The sequence below is a fragment of the Labrus bergylta genome, chromosome 6 (genome assembly GCF_963930695.1).
Source record: "Labrus bergylta chromosome 6, fLabBer1.1, whole genome shotgun sequence".
NCBI lineage: Eukaryota > Metazoa > Chordata > Actinopteri > Labriformes > Labridae > Labrus > Labrus bergylta.
Window position 1 is genome coordinate 19593873 of NC_089200.1, and position 17668 is coordinate 19611540.

The window sequence follows — 17668 nt, forward strand, 5'->3', positions numbered from 1 at the left end:
AGAATGAACCTGCAAGGAAGGGGAATCATAAACAATATTTGATCTTCTTCGCTTCTGTCACTTTCAGACCTCCAGCCGAACACACACACAGCTTGAGGGCAGCACTTTCAGGCTTTGTTCCTTCCCTCAGATCGGGGGAAAAGGTATACACAGACAGAGGAGCCAACTGGCCTTTTTCATTTAGACGGTAACAAAGGTAAACAACAGCACACAAAGACGGCGTCCTCTCGCTCAGCACCCGTCTGCCTGCAGCCTGCACTCCACGCACTGTTTGATATTAAAAGACGACACAGGCGCGAACGGAGGAGGTGGTGGTGGGGGGGGGGGTGAAGATATAGAAATGCTGATAGAGAAATGGAGACACAAATGCAGTGGCATGTGTAGGCTATATTTATAATATTTATACTGAAGATGACCAGAAGAATGAAATGAAGTAGCCCTTGTTTTTCTCCTCCTCATCCCTCCATCCATACCCACTCTGCCTGTATCGTGGATGTTATTATTATTCCTGCATGTCGTCATGTCGCCCCCGCTCCTCTCTCCTTCCCCCGAGCAAGAAAGCGGGCACTACTGGCACCTCGCCAGATTACCCAATCAATCTCCTCTGAGAGAGGTGGAGGGAGGGAGGCAAAGGAGAGGGGGAGGAATAAGAAAGAGTGCATGGAGCAGAGAGGAAAGGAAAGAGAGAGTAGGGGGAGGTGGAGGAGGTGACGCTGAAAGAGACCTGAGGAGAGAAAAGAGAACAGGTCCAGAATGGGTAAAAAAAAAAGAAAAAAAAAGGGCACCAACAAAGACAGCTATGATTGGGAGGACAGAGCTTAAGCTGAGGTGTGTCTGAAGCGTGAGTGTGTGAGTGTGCACCTGATACTGGAACAAGAGGGGAGTTATGGGGATGGAGAACACACAGAATCACACTCACAATCCAGACAAAGGCTCGGCCGTCAGCCGTTGTTTACGGAGCTTGGCTCCTCCCCTTGTGCCACCTGTTACTGTGGTCCCGCTGAACAAATGTTTAACCCTCTCACAGGATTCCCGGGCAACAGCCAACACTGCAGCTCCGTCAATCTACTTTGTGTACAATTCATGCTGGGACCAGATCAGGGCTTCAACCAACATTTCTTTTACATTTTTTGAAATGTATTGATTTAGAGCTGAAACATATATTTGTTTGAAGGTATTAATCACTGACAGGAAACTAAACACAACACTTTTCGATCATTGATTTAGGATGTAAATCAAGCAAAAAGACTAAAGAACAATCAACATTTCTTTTTGACATTGTCTTATATTAAAATGAAAACTTTATAACCCCAGCAATGTTTTCTTTTGTGGGCTTGTATATGAAGGTTGATATTTTAATGCTTGTACATATGCAGCACCTGGAGCCCAATTCCTTGTTTGTGTACACATACCTGTTTAATAGAACTGATTCTGTTACGGACAGATTTCTTAAATTTTGGACAAAAAAATCATCTGGACATAAATCTATCATCTTTGGAGATGAATTCATAATGCTTAAGTTTTAAAGGTGCAGACCTAATTTTTCATCCATTTTGGTCATTAAAATGTCAGAAAAAGGTTAAAATGTGTCAATAACATTATAAAAAAGAGGCCATTAAACAAGCTGGCTGCAGTGTCATCGTACAAATGTCCCTCATAGTGTACTTAAAAAACGAAATTGGTTTAGTTCACTTTTCAACTTTTCTTTTCACACTCAGATCAAATTCACAGACGTTTTTTATTAAATTTTTTTCTCCTATTACGATCTATTTTTTGACAAGCTGTGACGTGTAACAGAAAATATTTTGATGCACATCTTTGCCTCCTCCATCTCCACCATCGTCCTGACAGTTCTCATCAATAAGCCGAGAGCCCAGCGGAGTCGGTGAAGCGCTGCGATGTGAATGACGCACTTGTGGCACTAAAGCTGTGACACTCCGCAGGCGATGAACCCGGATTGGCATGAATCGCAGATGTTTGGGGTCACGACCCCTGGCTGGGGCAAAGCAAAATGTCTCTGACAACAAGGCCTGGTGTATCATTTCCTGAAAAAGACTGTTTGTCTGTGACTGCTAAAGTGTGTATCTGAGAGGGAGAAAACAGACACTTCTGCCCACTTTTATGTGAGAATGTGTGTGTGTGTGTGTGTGTGTGTGTGCTCGTCAATATGTAGGCTTTCTTCATTACAAAGCTCCCGTCCTTTCATCATTCATACTGAGTTACTAAAGACGTGCCATGTTCTTATAATCAAACACGTTTCCTCAACAAAGTGCTCTTTTGTGGAACATCCAAATTCCAGCAGAAAAAAAGGATAATAAGACACGTCGATCTCTTTTAGGGAATAAACGTGATTAAAAGACAATGTGAAGAGGAAGGACAGAAACAAAACTCCCACAATTAAGACAACAAGAGAAACCACTTAAACGACATTACAGAGGTACAAGACTTCAGGCTGTTCCAGCTCTGTATCATACACTGTCATCCTGCTCTCTTTGAGTGTGTGTGCATTCATTTGCATTCCAGTGTGGGTGTGTGATACCCACAAAGCATGCCCCGGTGTGTTTATGTGAGAGTTCGAGTGGCTACGGTTGCAGATGCACCATCCAGGGGTGAAGCCAACCAGCGAGAGGCCTCCAGTTCTGGGAGTGCAGCCAGGGCTCCTATCCCAGCATTCCCCTGGATTAGCTGTCAACCAGTCCCCAGATCTGAGGATTAGCACATTATATTCCATTATCTTCCCCCAAACTGGAGAGTCCACCAAGTCTACATCAGCGCTCACAATGAAGGCCAGTAGGACAATGCTGAGTAAGAGGTGCCTTCAAAGAGGGGCCAAATTGAGCCAAACTGAGCCAAGCCAAACCAAATCTGAAACTAAGACTGTACTCCATCTCAATGTTGCCTAGCAACTGGATTAGTTCTGGGAAACAAATAACCAAACTTTATTTCAAAACATAAATTTTACAGCCAAGCACTAACATTTTCTCTTTGGGTAAGCACGACAACACACTACCAGAGATGATAAATCGAGCGGAAACCTCTGGTGTTGCAGTTCATCGAGGGTCCACTTGAGGCTGGCTACAGAAGCCACATTAAAAAATGCCACTTTTACTGCAGAAGTTAACATGTTTAAAGTCTGGTTAAAAAAATGGTAATTGCTCTGAATAGCTCATGTCTTTATCGGCACACACGTGGGTGTTTTTTGTATTAGCCACCCGTGTTGATTTTATGGAGGATAAGAGTTATTCATATTAAGGGGCGTGGCTGACCTGTAGCTGTTTGTCAGGAGGCTTTAGACCCATCTCACCTCCAGCTTTTACCCTGCTGTTAGGTGGACTGAAAGAGACAGGACTTCCAGCATGGCGACAACCATCAACTGGCTTCAAAGGCCCCCTTACGTCACCAATGGGTGACATCACTCGGGTTTTGCCCAAGTTTATTCACAGTCTATGCTATAAACTATAAAATAATTAAACAAAAAAACAATTTATTGTGCGGTCATCTTTCACTTTCACACACAGCGTGTGTGCTACTCCAGGGAATCGTGTTGTTTTTCCCTCTGTGATCCAGGGGGACCGAGAGGGGGGGGATGAGGGAGCCGTTATCAGCAGGGGCCGTGATAGAGACTCGATCAGGGCCGTGGGTCTGCGGGGACCGAGGAGCTGGAGTTAATCAGAGACGCACAGACCCCTGAACACCCGAGGGATTCACACGCAGCGACCCTGACATTCTCTCTCCCTCTCCTGTCACACTAACCCACAAAAACACACACAAACAGCAACGGACACATACATATACTTGAGCATAAACACACCTCCTCTTGGATTTTGGTGCTGTCAGAACCTCTGCCACACCCTCTGTGCATGCTTCATTGTCATGCCTCACTGTAGACTGTAGGTCCAGCATTTATATTCAACACACCAGCAAGTCAAAGAGGACAAAAAATAAACTATATTTAAAAAAAAAAGTATTATTCCTTTATTAAGAAACAGTTCGACTAAAAAGTAGCGCCCCCCTGGGTCAATTACTACCAACTCATGCTGTGCAGCTAAACAACATCAAAGACGTATAACTTTACCTGAAAATGAAGTAAAGATCCCCAAATTTGGTATTGAATATATGAGCCAAAGATTGAGGAAATATGCAAAAAAAAAAGATCCTCAAGAGGTCTAAAACATTTGAGGGAATCATGAGACGGTACCAAAGAAAAAAAGAGTCCTGGATTTGAATATTTCTTTCGAAGAAAATGTTACAAAGCATCACTTTTAACAAAACATCTATGTCAAATCAGCTCTCCCACTCAGACAGTTTCGATTCTCTGACCTCCTGAACCTGGGCCAGGTCAAAGATCAAATAACAGTCTATATCCTTGAACTCGAACAAAGTCATATTAAGCCTGTTAAAAACCAAGCTCATCAGACCTCATAGAGCACCATTTACTCCAAAAGATCAATTCCCTATTTTTTTCATCCCCTCTAAGGTCAAAAGCAGCAGCATTAATGACCCTGTCCTTCAGCTGACTAATTTATGCAGTCAAAGACAAAAACACACACACCTTTAAAATGTGTGGTTTTACAGCAGCAGAATGTGAGGTTCAGTCGTATATTGTCCAGGCCTGTCAAACAGCAGTCGTTAAAGAGCTGACATGCAGGTATCCAGCTGGCCTACCTCTGGAGAAAGGTGTAGGAAATTATATTGCATTTAGATTAATTAGACACAGTTGTCAGATTTAATTAACTACTCAGTTTAATTAACCATGTAATTAATCTTATGGTGGTCCAACACATGCACACACACACACACACACACACACACACACACACACACACACACACACACACAGATGGAGATGGAGGCACACAAATCAACTCATGCCCACACACACACACACACATGCACAGTACATGCACAACAAATGTAATCTGTTCGGCTGACAAGTGCTCACACTTTTGCTGTCAAACCTCATAAGAGAGTTCAGCTGAATGGATGACTGGCTAACGGCTAAAACTGCCTGAATGAAGAGCACATGGTAAGAATAGCAGCACAGCTAATCCATTTCAGGTTTCATTTCTGCACAGGTGGAATCATAATCTACTGGTTAAAGAAGTCCAGCCAGACTAAGGATGCACATAAAAGAAATGTACAGTGGGATATTTTTTGTTTTCATTCTGCCATACATTGTGATATGAAAAGAAATACCAGGAAATGGTAGCAGATAATTGCAGTTGGTTAAATACATTTTTAAATTTCAATCAAGTCCATAATTCATTAACAGATGCCCCCTCTCTTCCACACCTTCTCTGGGTCCAGCATTCTGACAGTAGATCTGACACACACACACGGAGAAGTAGCGAGACAACAAGTGGAACAACACTTTTCTTTATAGACTTTTTTGAAAACATTGACCCGCAATTGACTATTCATATATATATATATTTATTATTTATATGTCTTCAAACCTTTCTAAGAATGTTACAAGTTACTTTTTATCCGTGTAACTTCTTATTTAACAAAAGCACGCAATCTTGTCCTGCCTGTGACTCATACAACATCTCACTGCACTTCTGCTGCAGGTGTAGCCTCTGAAACGAAACCCTCTGAGGTGCATTCCCTCCGTTAACAGTGGGAAGTTGCCCACAACGCAAAGCAGCACTGGGATGAGGTGCAACTAATAGCAGGAAAACTCTCACTGAAAAGCTGCCTTGAGCTTCTGCCTTCAGCATCATGTCGGGGGTCACTGTGACTCAGCAGCGTCACATGCATGTTTACATCTACAAGCAGGAGACAGACAGATCTGCACAGTGGTCAGACATCTGTGTGTTCAAGTGAGGGGCTGTACTTAAGTGATATTAGACTTTTAATGTAGAGATGACAGACTTTTCATGTGGACTGCTCAGGAAAGACAAGAAACTGACAAGGTTTTCTTTTGCATCAAGCATAAAAGGTGGCGGCATGACATGTTCCAGGTCACATGATTGAGTGCTCTGTGGTTGGATGACGTATCGTGCAACCCTGGACCACACAACATCTTTGTAATCCTTAGTTAAAATACATCTCAGGACACACAGTTCAAATATCTGTTACAGTGTGAGACATTCATGGTTATATGAAACATTTCAATTTTCAAGACCAAAACCGACAGAAAATAAGAGTTTAAAGGACAACGATCACGTCAAACTCGTCATTAGCATTAATTCGAGCTGGACCAACAAAGACCCACAATCCACTCAACCGCCTCTTCAATTGTTTGTGTGTACGTGTGTTCCATAGGTTACGGATCGAATGCTCTTTCTCTCCACAAGACGAGCAGGGTCAGGGGGGCCATGGACCCTGACCTTTCATCACCTAGTCCGACCCCTGCAGCCACATCGAGCAGAGTCTTTCCAGCTCTTAACATGTTCTCTATGTGTGCATGTATTGTTTGGCAATGTGCACATTAATGTGCTCCGTGTGATCAGCCAGCTGCTTTATGTGCTTTGACCTTTTTGTGAAGCCTTGAGTGGACCAATAAATAGCCAGGCAGCCACATGACCTTTTACCTCTGGCCCACACTTTGGACAAGTCCTCAAGGGTCAGAGGTCAGCGTTTGAGGAAGTGCAGCCAGCAAATGAGCTGCAGAGTCATTCACATGAGGGAAAACTGATATCTAATCCAAGCTGATCATGTGAATGGAAGCAGAACAACTATAAGACTTTCAAAATTACAAGCTGGGAGTCTAAAGGCTTTCTCATAAAATGTGTTCAAAGGTGCTGTATTTTTAAACCAACGCTATTTCAGACGTCTGCCTCCAAGTCTGTCCCATCCCCAGCAGACCAGACATGTCAAAACAAGAACCAGCAGCATTATCACACACAGAACTGCCTCTTCACTCTGATACACACTCAGCGCACGCTCTCATGTGCTTAAAACCATATGTGAGTCAGAGTGTGTGTGTCCAACCAGTGAAGGTGTATATTTATGCACACAACCAGTGTGCTGGTGAAGTTCACTTACATAGTCATGGAAAGCCTTGGCCTCGCTGGAATGTTCACATGTCTCCCTCCGGTCCGGGGCGGCGCAGTACAGATCCCAGAATACACTGTGCACACGAGACAAGAGAGCAGCAGCAGTCAGACACTTCACTGTGAGAGACAGGAACACATTATGTCCCTGGTTTGTTTGTTTATAATGAGGATATGGTTGCAATTACCTAATAATGATATGTTTATGTAGACTGATCTAAGTGAATGTGATATGAGTGGACAACAAATCAACTTCAATGACTAAATGAAAGAGTTGTATTTTAATAGATGTGTTTAATATCAGACAGATGCAATGGGATGTGCCTTCCATTAAAATAAAATTCAGTAATGTGCTCTTTTTACCAAATCTAATCTAATCTAATCCACAAAGTAATTGTATACAGTTGGAAACATCTGATCAAGTACATGTAGAAATGAGTGCAGAGCATATGTGGTGTATTTGTGGTTGTCATGCATGAATGGTGCTCACCAAATGATTGTAACTCATTTTTGTTTTCTTTTATCAATGTCTGTTGTTGTTTCCTGCCTGTTTTGTTGTCTTTTTGTTTGTTTTACTACTTGTCAGTTGCTAAAATTTCTTTTATAGAAGTTCGAACTTTACAATAAAAACATGTTAGCAAGACCTGGAAAGTAATGACAGCTTAATACTTAGAAGACGATTAACTGTGTCGTTTGGTTGAAACAAAAAATCTCATAGCAGAAATGGAGGTAGCTCTGGTGGAGCTTGTTCTGGTCAACAAAGCTTTCTTATACTCAACTATATTAAGTTTCATTTCATGTAGGACTCATTAAACAGGCGTACGGTATATCCACCTGCTGCCTCGCTTTAGAGGAGACAGAAAAATTTCATGTTTTTTGCTTAGAAAAATGTTGCTCTCAGCCTGCCCTGGCGACCTGCACATTATTGACCAATCAGCTGTGATTATGTTACTTACTGCCCAATCAGCCGTGCTCATATTAGTTAATTAGACCAATCCGACTCCTCCAGGGCAGCAGGGGCCACCAGGTCCCTCTCCAAATGGACCCCTTAATTACTGCACTGAAATTAAGTACCTGCTAAGCCAGACTACTTGAAAGACCTCTCCTTCTTCAAGATATAGATTTCATGGACAGAGAATAAAAAAAGAAGCAGCTGAAATTATGAGAGGAAATGTACGCCAACATTTTAATGAAGGCAAATACAGTGAAACACGCATTCTGTGTGCTGATGTTAAGAGCAGCTACAACTGTCAGAGAATCACTTTTGCTTATTATTACAACAAAATCTTCTGATCTACACTGCCAGCACAGGGACCCCTCTCAACGACAACGCAGCTGAAGGAACAGAGAAGAGCTATGCAAAGACGCCGGTGACACACACATGTCCTGTGTGTGTTGTGCGGCCCTTCTGTCACTCGACAATAAAGCCAGTGTGCATTATCATATCTATCGCTTGGTGTTAAAGAGATTGCTGCTCTGTCAGACACCAGCCACGTGAAAAGGCGCGACCATCGCAAATCCAATCACCTCTCAGGGAAATGAAACGAGACGCAGGTTACAGTTTGTCACAGAAAAGAATCAAACTGGTCTAGACTCAAGAGCTGGGGGAAAAGGTGATCTTCAAATCTTACCGCCTGTGAGGTCTGAAATACATTGTGATTTGAACAGCTGAACTGTTCATGTCAGGGAAATCATATTCTGGATGTCTCTGCATAATCCGAAGCGAGATCGCTGGTGGACAAGACCAAAGGTATAAAAGCAACTTTGATTGGTCTGATATTATATTAGGTTCACTACAAAGGAGGAATAATTTCAACATAGAAATGGGAAGAAAGGTGTAAAAAGGAGCAAGTGGGCACAAGAAAATCGGTTAATTACCAAATACTCTAGATTTGAATTTATGACAAGCAGCTTATGTAACATCACTGCAAAAGTCTATAAAAGTCTATTCCCATCCATGTATCACTGGGTTTAAAACCAGGCATAGTCTCAATGGGACCATTGTTAACTCCCATTTGACAATTCCACATTTAAAGAGAAAACCAATGTCAATGTTGTTGTTGCTTCCTTTGCAGAAACACTAATCTTTAGAAATGATCTTAGAAGTCAACATTTGCGGTTAATTAGCAGCAGCAATCTGCGAGAAATCTTGTTCTCTGCACCCCCTTGTAATAGTAAATGTTCTATCCAATTATCTAATCATTTCAATCTAATCAGCTCATCATGGGAAGCTCCTTATTGTATTATGGGGAGTAGAGCCACACAACTCCTTACAGAAGAAAATACATTTACTTTGAAGAGTCACCGAGCAGAGTTAAATTGCAGTTTAGCGTCATGCAAACTCCTTTTTTTCCATTCTTTCATTCAAATGAGAAACAAGGCTCTAAAAATAAGAGCATGGCATTGTCAGAACACACACATACACACACTTTGTATCTAGAACAGAAGAGGAAGGGATTAGCGTCCAGCCGTCCAGAAGAAGACAATTACTAAAATTAAATGCCATCACGATAATTATTTGCAATTAACTGTGGTCTGACAAAGACGGTGGATACAATGTGCTTTCCCATTATAATAAGGAGCGTAAACAAAGACACAGAAAGTCAGACACACGCCTGCTGGTGGCAGGTCTACATGATAATCCCGTGTGCGTGTGTCTTCAGCCAGTCAGCTAGCGAGTCAGGAGAAATAAATAATCATAGAAATGAAGACTGAGATAGAGAGTGAAGGAGGCTATGAGACAGAAAAAGCAGCAAAAAAAAGGCCCAAAATAAAGTTTCCTAGAGACCACAGTTCCGTATCCTCTTCTTATCAGACCCAATCTTCTTAATGGGAAAAAAAATGCTGCGATCTAAGAGTGGGGGCGGGAAAACACAACCTTTCCAGTTGTCTTTATTACCCCGACTCAAGAAGCAGCAAGTCTCCTGGTAGCAGCAAAGCATTCATCAAGCAGGAGGAAACAAGCACATCACAGTGCCATGTAAATCAGGAACACTCCCTTTGGACTATGGCTAATAATTACAGCAACTGTCATCATAAGAAGACTGACGGCTTTAGAAGAAGGAGCAATAAGTGCCGTTCGATGTGTGTGGCATGGAAGTTAGGTACACGGTGGAGGCTTGACGGAACTTCTGGACAGAGGAACGAAAGGTGCTCTATTGAATACTTGCATTCATGGCCTGCAACTACACAGCAAGTGAACATGGTTCATTCCAACAGAAGTATTCATTTTAAGTTCGAACTGCTATTGTCTTATCTCTCACAGTTATCCATGCAGCAACTTAAGATCTTCTAAAGTCTTTGTGAAGTTTTGCAAGTGAAACACTTGTAGGTGCAGTTTCATATTTCAAGATTCTCAAGAAGTCCTCTGCAGGTGATGTTCTTTTTCTTCTTTTTTTTAAGTTATCTGCATGAGCACATTATTCCTAAACCCCTTCCGCACAAAAACTGCTGACAATTTCTTGACAATTAGGTCCTGACTTGTGTTTCACATTTGTACCTCACAGCGGGAGATGATCAGACACTCTCTCACAATTCAAATACTATACTTGATTCGTTTGGAGTGAGTGGGGATTACCTGGGTAGAGCATGCGACAAGAGGTCACATCAGTTAGGGCAACTTTTCTGGGTTAATATCACTAAGACGCGAATGAAAATACAAACATAATAGTCGGAAACATAATACAGACAACTAAGGTGAGTAAAACGCAAAGAAACTCCACTCAACGTCAGCACCCTGCCTTGAGCTCATGGGGCGTGTTCCTGACTATTATCTGCTCGTTTCACACATCGGAAAAAACCCAACATTACATGCACATTTAACACGAGGACTGGCAGGAAAAAAGACAGCATAAATTCAGGGTGAACAAATTCAGACATTTGGAGTGACACATGCAGCCCACCCTGACAATGACGAAAGTCGTTCAGTGCATTTATAAAAACGCTGAAGAGTCTGCCAATATTACAATTTGCTCCAAGACGGTAACCCCCACTGCTAACTGTGACATTACACCAAATAAAGGCTTCTTGCTTTTTTTTTTTTTTTTTTTTTATTCCTTGACTTAATGAAGACATTTTATTTATCAATTCATCACATTAAAAAGAGTTTTACTATAAATACAGACACTGATGTTGAGGCTGAGATATGTAGTGTCAGAACTGTTCTTGTGTCTGTTTGTGGTCAACATATTACTGCCCTCTCGCTTTTCTGTGTACATCGGCTATTTGCAGGAAAACCTGTGTGGAGAGCTTAAAAGGTGTAACAGATCGGCAACAATACAACCCTCAATGCATAGGCTTTAATTGGACATTGTTTTAGCTTTACATTAAACAATATAAACACACATGTGCAAATACAAGCAGCTTATAATCTGGTCTTGATGCCGTCTCTAAACTTCAACTCTATTTTCCTTTTTCAAGTTGCTAGTCAGACTGTAAACAATGACAAGCACAGGTAAACCATAGTATTGGCAAAGCATAACCTTTATTCCTTCTCTAGCTACTCCCCCAAAAAATAAATAATAGTAATATATATATATTGGCCATTTTTCTCAGTTGTTATATCATCAGGAAGCCATCAGACGATAGCCAATTGATTCCAAAATTGGTTACCAATTAAAAGCCAGCTACAAACTGAATTGACTGTTTTTCTGTTATTACTTGATTTAATTTAGATGTAACTGGCAGTGATGGACCATTTGGCTTACATCTGCAACCAGGAGGCTCATGTCAACGGTTTGTTTATAAAAGGCAGTTTTGGAACAGAGGTCTGCTATACTCTTCGACCCTCTCCTCTCATACAAGAATTTCAGTGTAAGCCGTCAAACAGAAATGGCCAGTTGTGCTAACGTTTTAATGTGTGTGGAGGTTTTGTGCGTTGGCGTGTGTGTTGGGGGCTAGAGGATGGGGGGAGGAGGGTCTGTATTGAGGATTGGAGGCCATCCAGTGAAAACTGGTTAAAGCCATCGATTTTGGGATAAGGAGGAGACAACTAGCAGCAGCCAATAGAAAGGGAGCTAATGACACAATCAACACCTGCAGCCCTTTGCTGAGCTTTTTCTTTATCCTTTCACCCATAACAACAGATGTGGATGAGTGACCCCCACAACCAGCTTCCCCTCTTTCTCCCCCAACATCACCCCCTCCCCCCTGTTTTACAGTCCTCGTTCATTCGGAAGCCCCCCTACACCAACAACCACCACCACCATCGTACAGGAAGCAGCCGCAGAGACAGGAGGGAAGAAAACCCCAGCGAGGTGCTGAGGAGGAGGAGGATGGCGGGGGCGGGGCTGCTATCGCAGAGGGGTCGGCGTCTTAGATTTGGCTGTTTAACACAAAAGAGGCTGGAATGCAAAGTGTTAATCCGTTCAGGGTCTCTCTTCCGCAAACAAAGGGACAGGCCTCCAGACAAAGGTTGAGGGAGGGGGAGCGAAGAGTGAGGGACGAGGGAGGTTGGTGGCTTTCCTACCATCTGGAGCTTTTGTTTTGGGGGAGGCTGGAGGTTGGAGGGGGGTCTGCTTGGTGGACACAGGACTCCACCCCCCCCACCCCTTCTTTCCCCTCTGGACCCCACCCCCAGTGAGTCTCCATGTCCACGTGCTGAGTGGCCCAGACAGATGCCCCTCAGCTCAGTCATACTACATTGGAGCCCTGCCCTGCTCAGTGAATTATTGTCCTACACTACAAACACACATGTACACACACTAGGTCATCTCCCACACAGAGCTAAAATATATCAATCCAGTCAGAACAAACTACAAGCGCTCTCTCTATTCCCTCCACACTCCTTGAGCCCTCTTATTGGCTCAGGCGGAGGCGAGGGCAAACTTAACCCGCTCTGTATGTTTGTGTATGTCATTCTGTCAGTATTACTGGTAGCTGTCCAATTGAGAGCTGTCAGGTTGAGAGAAGCCAGGCTCTTTAAGGACCATTATGAACCGTGTCAACAGGCTGCACAATTACAACACACACTGGGGCCAGAGAGAGGATGAATGAATGAAGCTGCATGTCTGGGTTTATTACACAGGGCAGCCGGGGGGTCTTTGGGGATGAGCAGGATAGCATGAATGACAAACAAAGCGATCCCTGTCAAACCTCTTATCCAGGCTTGCTTTGGCTCTCGTGCTGCCTTGCGGAGGATTCAGCCTCTCAACCTCCCTGTTTGTTCGCCTGCTTGATTATTTGTCTGCATCCTTTCCAGCTGCCCTGCTTCCTCCTTACTGCCTGTCTGCTCCTCTCTTCTAGAGGGATTTTTTTTTTTTTTTAGCTCCTGGCATGACAACTGGAAAAGGGGGAATCCTACATATGGGTGTTCCCAATCCTTCTCATTCAGACATGGAGAGAAACAGTGTACGTGTCAGGCATGAAGCCCACTGACCCTGTTCTTCCAGTCAGATAGAAAACACTGTCCTCTGGTCACCATTAAGACATTTTATAGATTTGTTTAAAGATTTAGAAATAAATGAGGATTAACCATCATTAAGGTAAAGGACGCAAGTGCTCAAAAAAAAAATAAAGGTTAAGGTATGGAGATATTATTGGTGCAAAACTGATGCGGCTCTGTGTCGATTGATCCACAAATGTGTACACAGATCCCCAAAGGATTGTGGATGTGGATGTTGTGAGACATGATAAACTTACTGCTATATTCAGTGTGATGTACTTTCTTAGATTATCTCTGTTATCTGATACAAAAGTCAGGGGTTCAAGCAGGCTTGATCTCAGTGATCCTTTTTCCTCTCTTTCCTTCAGCTTTTGGTAGTTGGTTAAAAATGATCTCAAACTTTTTGTTCCACCTATAGTAGCCACATCACTTACATTACTTTCTTTTGACGTGACCTGTACATCTAAGTGTACCTTGCAAAGATAAATGCGGATTCTTCCTCCTTTTCATCATGCAAATGTCCAAAAGTGTAAATAAACACATAGGCTTAAAAACAGGGGGTAAAATTGTCGCCCAAAACTCACAGAATCCACAGCAGTGTAATACTTCCTGTTCTGTGTGGATATGTGTCTGATTTCATCTTCGATCGAACAGTATACACTTTGATCTGAGGTCGAAAGGAAACAGTTCCAGCTTAAATAACAGAGTACGGCGAGTTAGCTCGCTTGTCAATCAGAGGGATGCGAGGAGAACAGCACTTAAACATGTGTGAGATGATACACTCAGCATTCTCTGCAATTACTCTCCATCTCCACCCCTGCACATTCTTTCAAACCATCAAGAGTACTTCTACTGTCTGAACGTGAGCTGTAGAAAAACATGTGTGCCGTATGTATGTGTGTGTGTGTGTGTGTGTGTGTGTGTGTGTGTGTGTGTGTGTGTGTGTGTGTGTGTGGTCAAGAAGAGGATCAATGCATATACATACCACCACCATGAGTGTAGAAATCCTGGTGGTTCTCCGAGTGTGATGTTCTTCTCCCATCGGATCTGAGAGCGGGAGAGAAGACAGAGGAGGAGAATGAAAAATTAGACACCGCTGCATAATGCATAACGTAATCATTTTGCTCAACTGTCCGTCCGACTTTAGAAGGACAGACGCAGACTGATAGTCAGGCAGAAAAATAGGCCGTTGGGCAGCACAGTGGAGTGCAGTGCAGTGAGGAGTCTGTGGATAAGAAAGTGTTTCTGTCTTGAAGCGGCGGCCCTCTCGGCTGCCCTCACAAACCAGCAGAGCTCCTGTCTGTATCTGGACACCGAGATAAGATCCAGAGAGAGATATGAGACCCCGGTCCCTGCTTCACACACTCCCTCTGACATGACTCTGCACACACTAACACACACACACACACACACACACACACACACACACACACACACACACACACACACAATTCCTGGCCTGCATACAGCATTATTGACCCTAGTCTGTGAGGACTTTCTGACAGCTGCAAGATTTGTCAGTTTTTTCTTCATAAACATATAATAAAGCGTCAGATATCTGTTTGTTATTCTATAGATTTCCCAGGTGCAGTTTATAGTGATGTGATGTTGCCATGTGTGGGCTGGGTCTGTTGATTTAAAGCTGTTAAAGAGCTGAGTGCTGCACTGTGCAGGAGAGCAGAGAGTAGCCAAGTCCTCTCGGGGACACAAGTGTATTGTGTATATTCTATAAATGGGAGAGTGTGAGTTTGTGTGTGTGTGTGTGTGTGTGTGTGTGTGTGTGTGTTTGTGTGTGTGCGTGCAAGCTCCTCAGTGAAGAGGGACAGAGGCTAATTGAGGCAGGAGAGTCCAGGTGATAGCGTGCTCATTAGATGGCACTGAGCAGGTGTGTGTATGTTTACGTGTGTGCCTTTAGTTTACCTGTGAGAATAGAAGTCCCTTACCTATTGAAACATTTCAATGTGTACTTCTGGGTGCGTGTTTGCAAAAAATAATGAATGACATAGGTGTGAAGTTTGAAAAGATCTTAATGAATTGCAAAGAAAAATTAATTTGCCTTAAACCTAAAAAAAGTGTATTTTATTGTGTGAAAAATGTCTGTATTAGCAGGACATTTTTTTATTCCCCACGTGTGTTTTCTTGAATTAATTGCCCACTTTTCCTAATTAATTTGCAGCAAAACGTAAGGAGAGGAAGATACGAGTTTGTGTGGTCTAACAAAGATTGCGAGAACATTAAATGAGTACAACTAATCATGTCTGTTTGCAACTTTTTCCTAGCCCATAAATACTAAAATCAGACTGCTATAGAGCTACATAAAGGGACAAAGGTGAAAGCTCAAGCTGCAGTGTTTGCTTGTTTTGTATCCATAACTGTCTGATCGAAGCCCACTCACTCCAACCACATCAGACAACTCATTACTAAAATACATATACTGTTGTGCAACAACAGATGTAGAAAATCCCCCGGTGCAATAATAGTTGTACAAAATTCAAGAATAAATAAATATATTTGTTATTGTATTATTAAGTGGTGAAACATGTGAGAAAGATCTTTTTTCTTTTATGCACTGTGTACTTTTTTGTCATAACAATTTGATTTATTTTGCTGTTCTTTTATCTTTTATATTGTTCTTTATACTCTTAATACTTTATTTTTTAAATTGTTTAATCTTTATATATTGTAAATCTTCTGACTTCAGGTGCAATTGACTTAGCAGTCTTGGCATGGACGACTTGTGGACATGGATCGTTTGTGTGCGTCTGTGTGTGTTGTTTTAATCCTCGTCAGTGTAGTTGTTGCTTAATTCCAGTTAGAGACCGAGAACGTGTGTGATAGTCTGTGTGTGTGCCTGCAACCCGAAACTTCCCAGCAGCTCACGTATGAAGCTCAATCTCTGGGAGAAGATTCAACCTGAAATGAGCCTGACCACTTAATCTCTCCATGCTGCTCAACAATCTTTGCTTCGTGTTTCAGACGTTAGCTCGAGGTCTTTGGCAGCTGGGCTGACCTTCAGCAGCCCTGCCCACCCTGCTGCACTGCTTCCTGTTCTCTTCACGCAAAGGCAACCAGTTTCTGTCTGAATGTGTCTGATTGAAACAAACCGTCATAGTGGTTTTTGAAGTGTGTCTGTTTGATAACTTTTTCAACAGAAGTTCAATCAAAAACTTGCGTATAATCACATCATTCTAATGTGTTTACTGTAAATTAGAAGCTACAGCCAGTATCCAGTGAGTTTAACATTGCACACAAACAGGAAAAAGGGGAAGAGTTGGGAGTCCTCACTTTGAGCCTGCAGGGATGGGATGTTAAAAATCATTGTGACTGCACTTAAGTAGAGTTTTAATGTTTTTTTATCTCCATTGATGTATCTTTTTGGACAACCTAGTAATGACTTATTCTATATTTTAACAAAAAATTAATTTGCCAAACAGGTTAGCCTGGAAGAGACAAAATACCAGAAAGATACCGCTTGTGACTGAGAAATAGCCCGGGACATCACTATTATAAAACAACCTATAGTTTTCCAAAGTCAGTAAAGTGTTTGAAGTGGGTTTAGATGTACTTTTTAACTTTGGACAGTACTGCTAACAGTTTCCAGGGGTTATGCTAAGCTAAGCTAAGCAGTTGCTTGCTAATGTGTTTATTTTATTTATTTACTAAAATACATGAAATTATTTCACACTCAGCTAGCAGGCCAATAAGTACATTTACAACAAAAATGTCTGACTAAGAAATAGAACAGCTGATTTGAAATCTGCTCTTCCTAACTTTATCAAAGCCTGCTGCTAGTAGATGACCTGTTGAACCACATGTTGAAAGTGTGTAGCTCACTACCGTTTCTCTACATTGAAATAACCTTAAGAAACGACTGATGAATGATGCCAGTATTTAAGGTGAATGACTGTCTTCCTGTCTTTTTAGTTATCTAAGCCCTCTCAGTGTAGGGGACGGTATTAACAAAGATGAATAAAGGCTTTGGGCCGGAGAGGTGTTGTACAGGAGACGTCCTGGACGCAGGACCTTTGGCAGGACCTTTGGCAGGACCTTTGGCAGGAAGGATGTTGTCCATTAAGGTAAAGGATGCAGCAAGTTAGAGACCTAGCCTTTTGGACAGTTCAGGGGTCTGCGATAATAAGTCAAGCAGACCTGGGGCACAAACGGCTTTGTTTGGAATGGTTTCAAATATTAAAGATAACTTGGCAGGGACTGGCTCCACTCCATGTCACAGCAACAACATGTACTTACAATATGTCAAAGTCCTGTAATTACACAATGTTTATGATTA

General features: G+C 42.3%; 1 protein-coding gene across 2 annotated transcripts in view; it reads right to left on the bottom strand.

Annotated features, from left to right (window-relative positions):
- ssbp4 (single stranded DNA binding protein 4) overlaps positions 1 to 17668 on the bottom strand; it is an 81919-nt gene that overhangs the window by 53977 nt on the left and 10274 nt on the right. For both annotated transcript variants that reach the window (XM_020632124.3, XM_020632125.3), the window contains exons 3-4: positions 14366 to 14427; positions 6991 to 7075 (exon numbers count right to left, since the gene is read on the bottom strand). In XM_020632124.3, coding sequence (XP_020487780.2) covers positions 6991 to 7075; positions 14366 to 14427 — 147 coding nt within the window. The remainder of the gene's footprint in view (positions 1 to 6990; positions 7076 to 14365; positions 14428 to 17668) is intronic.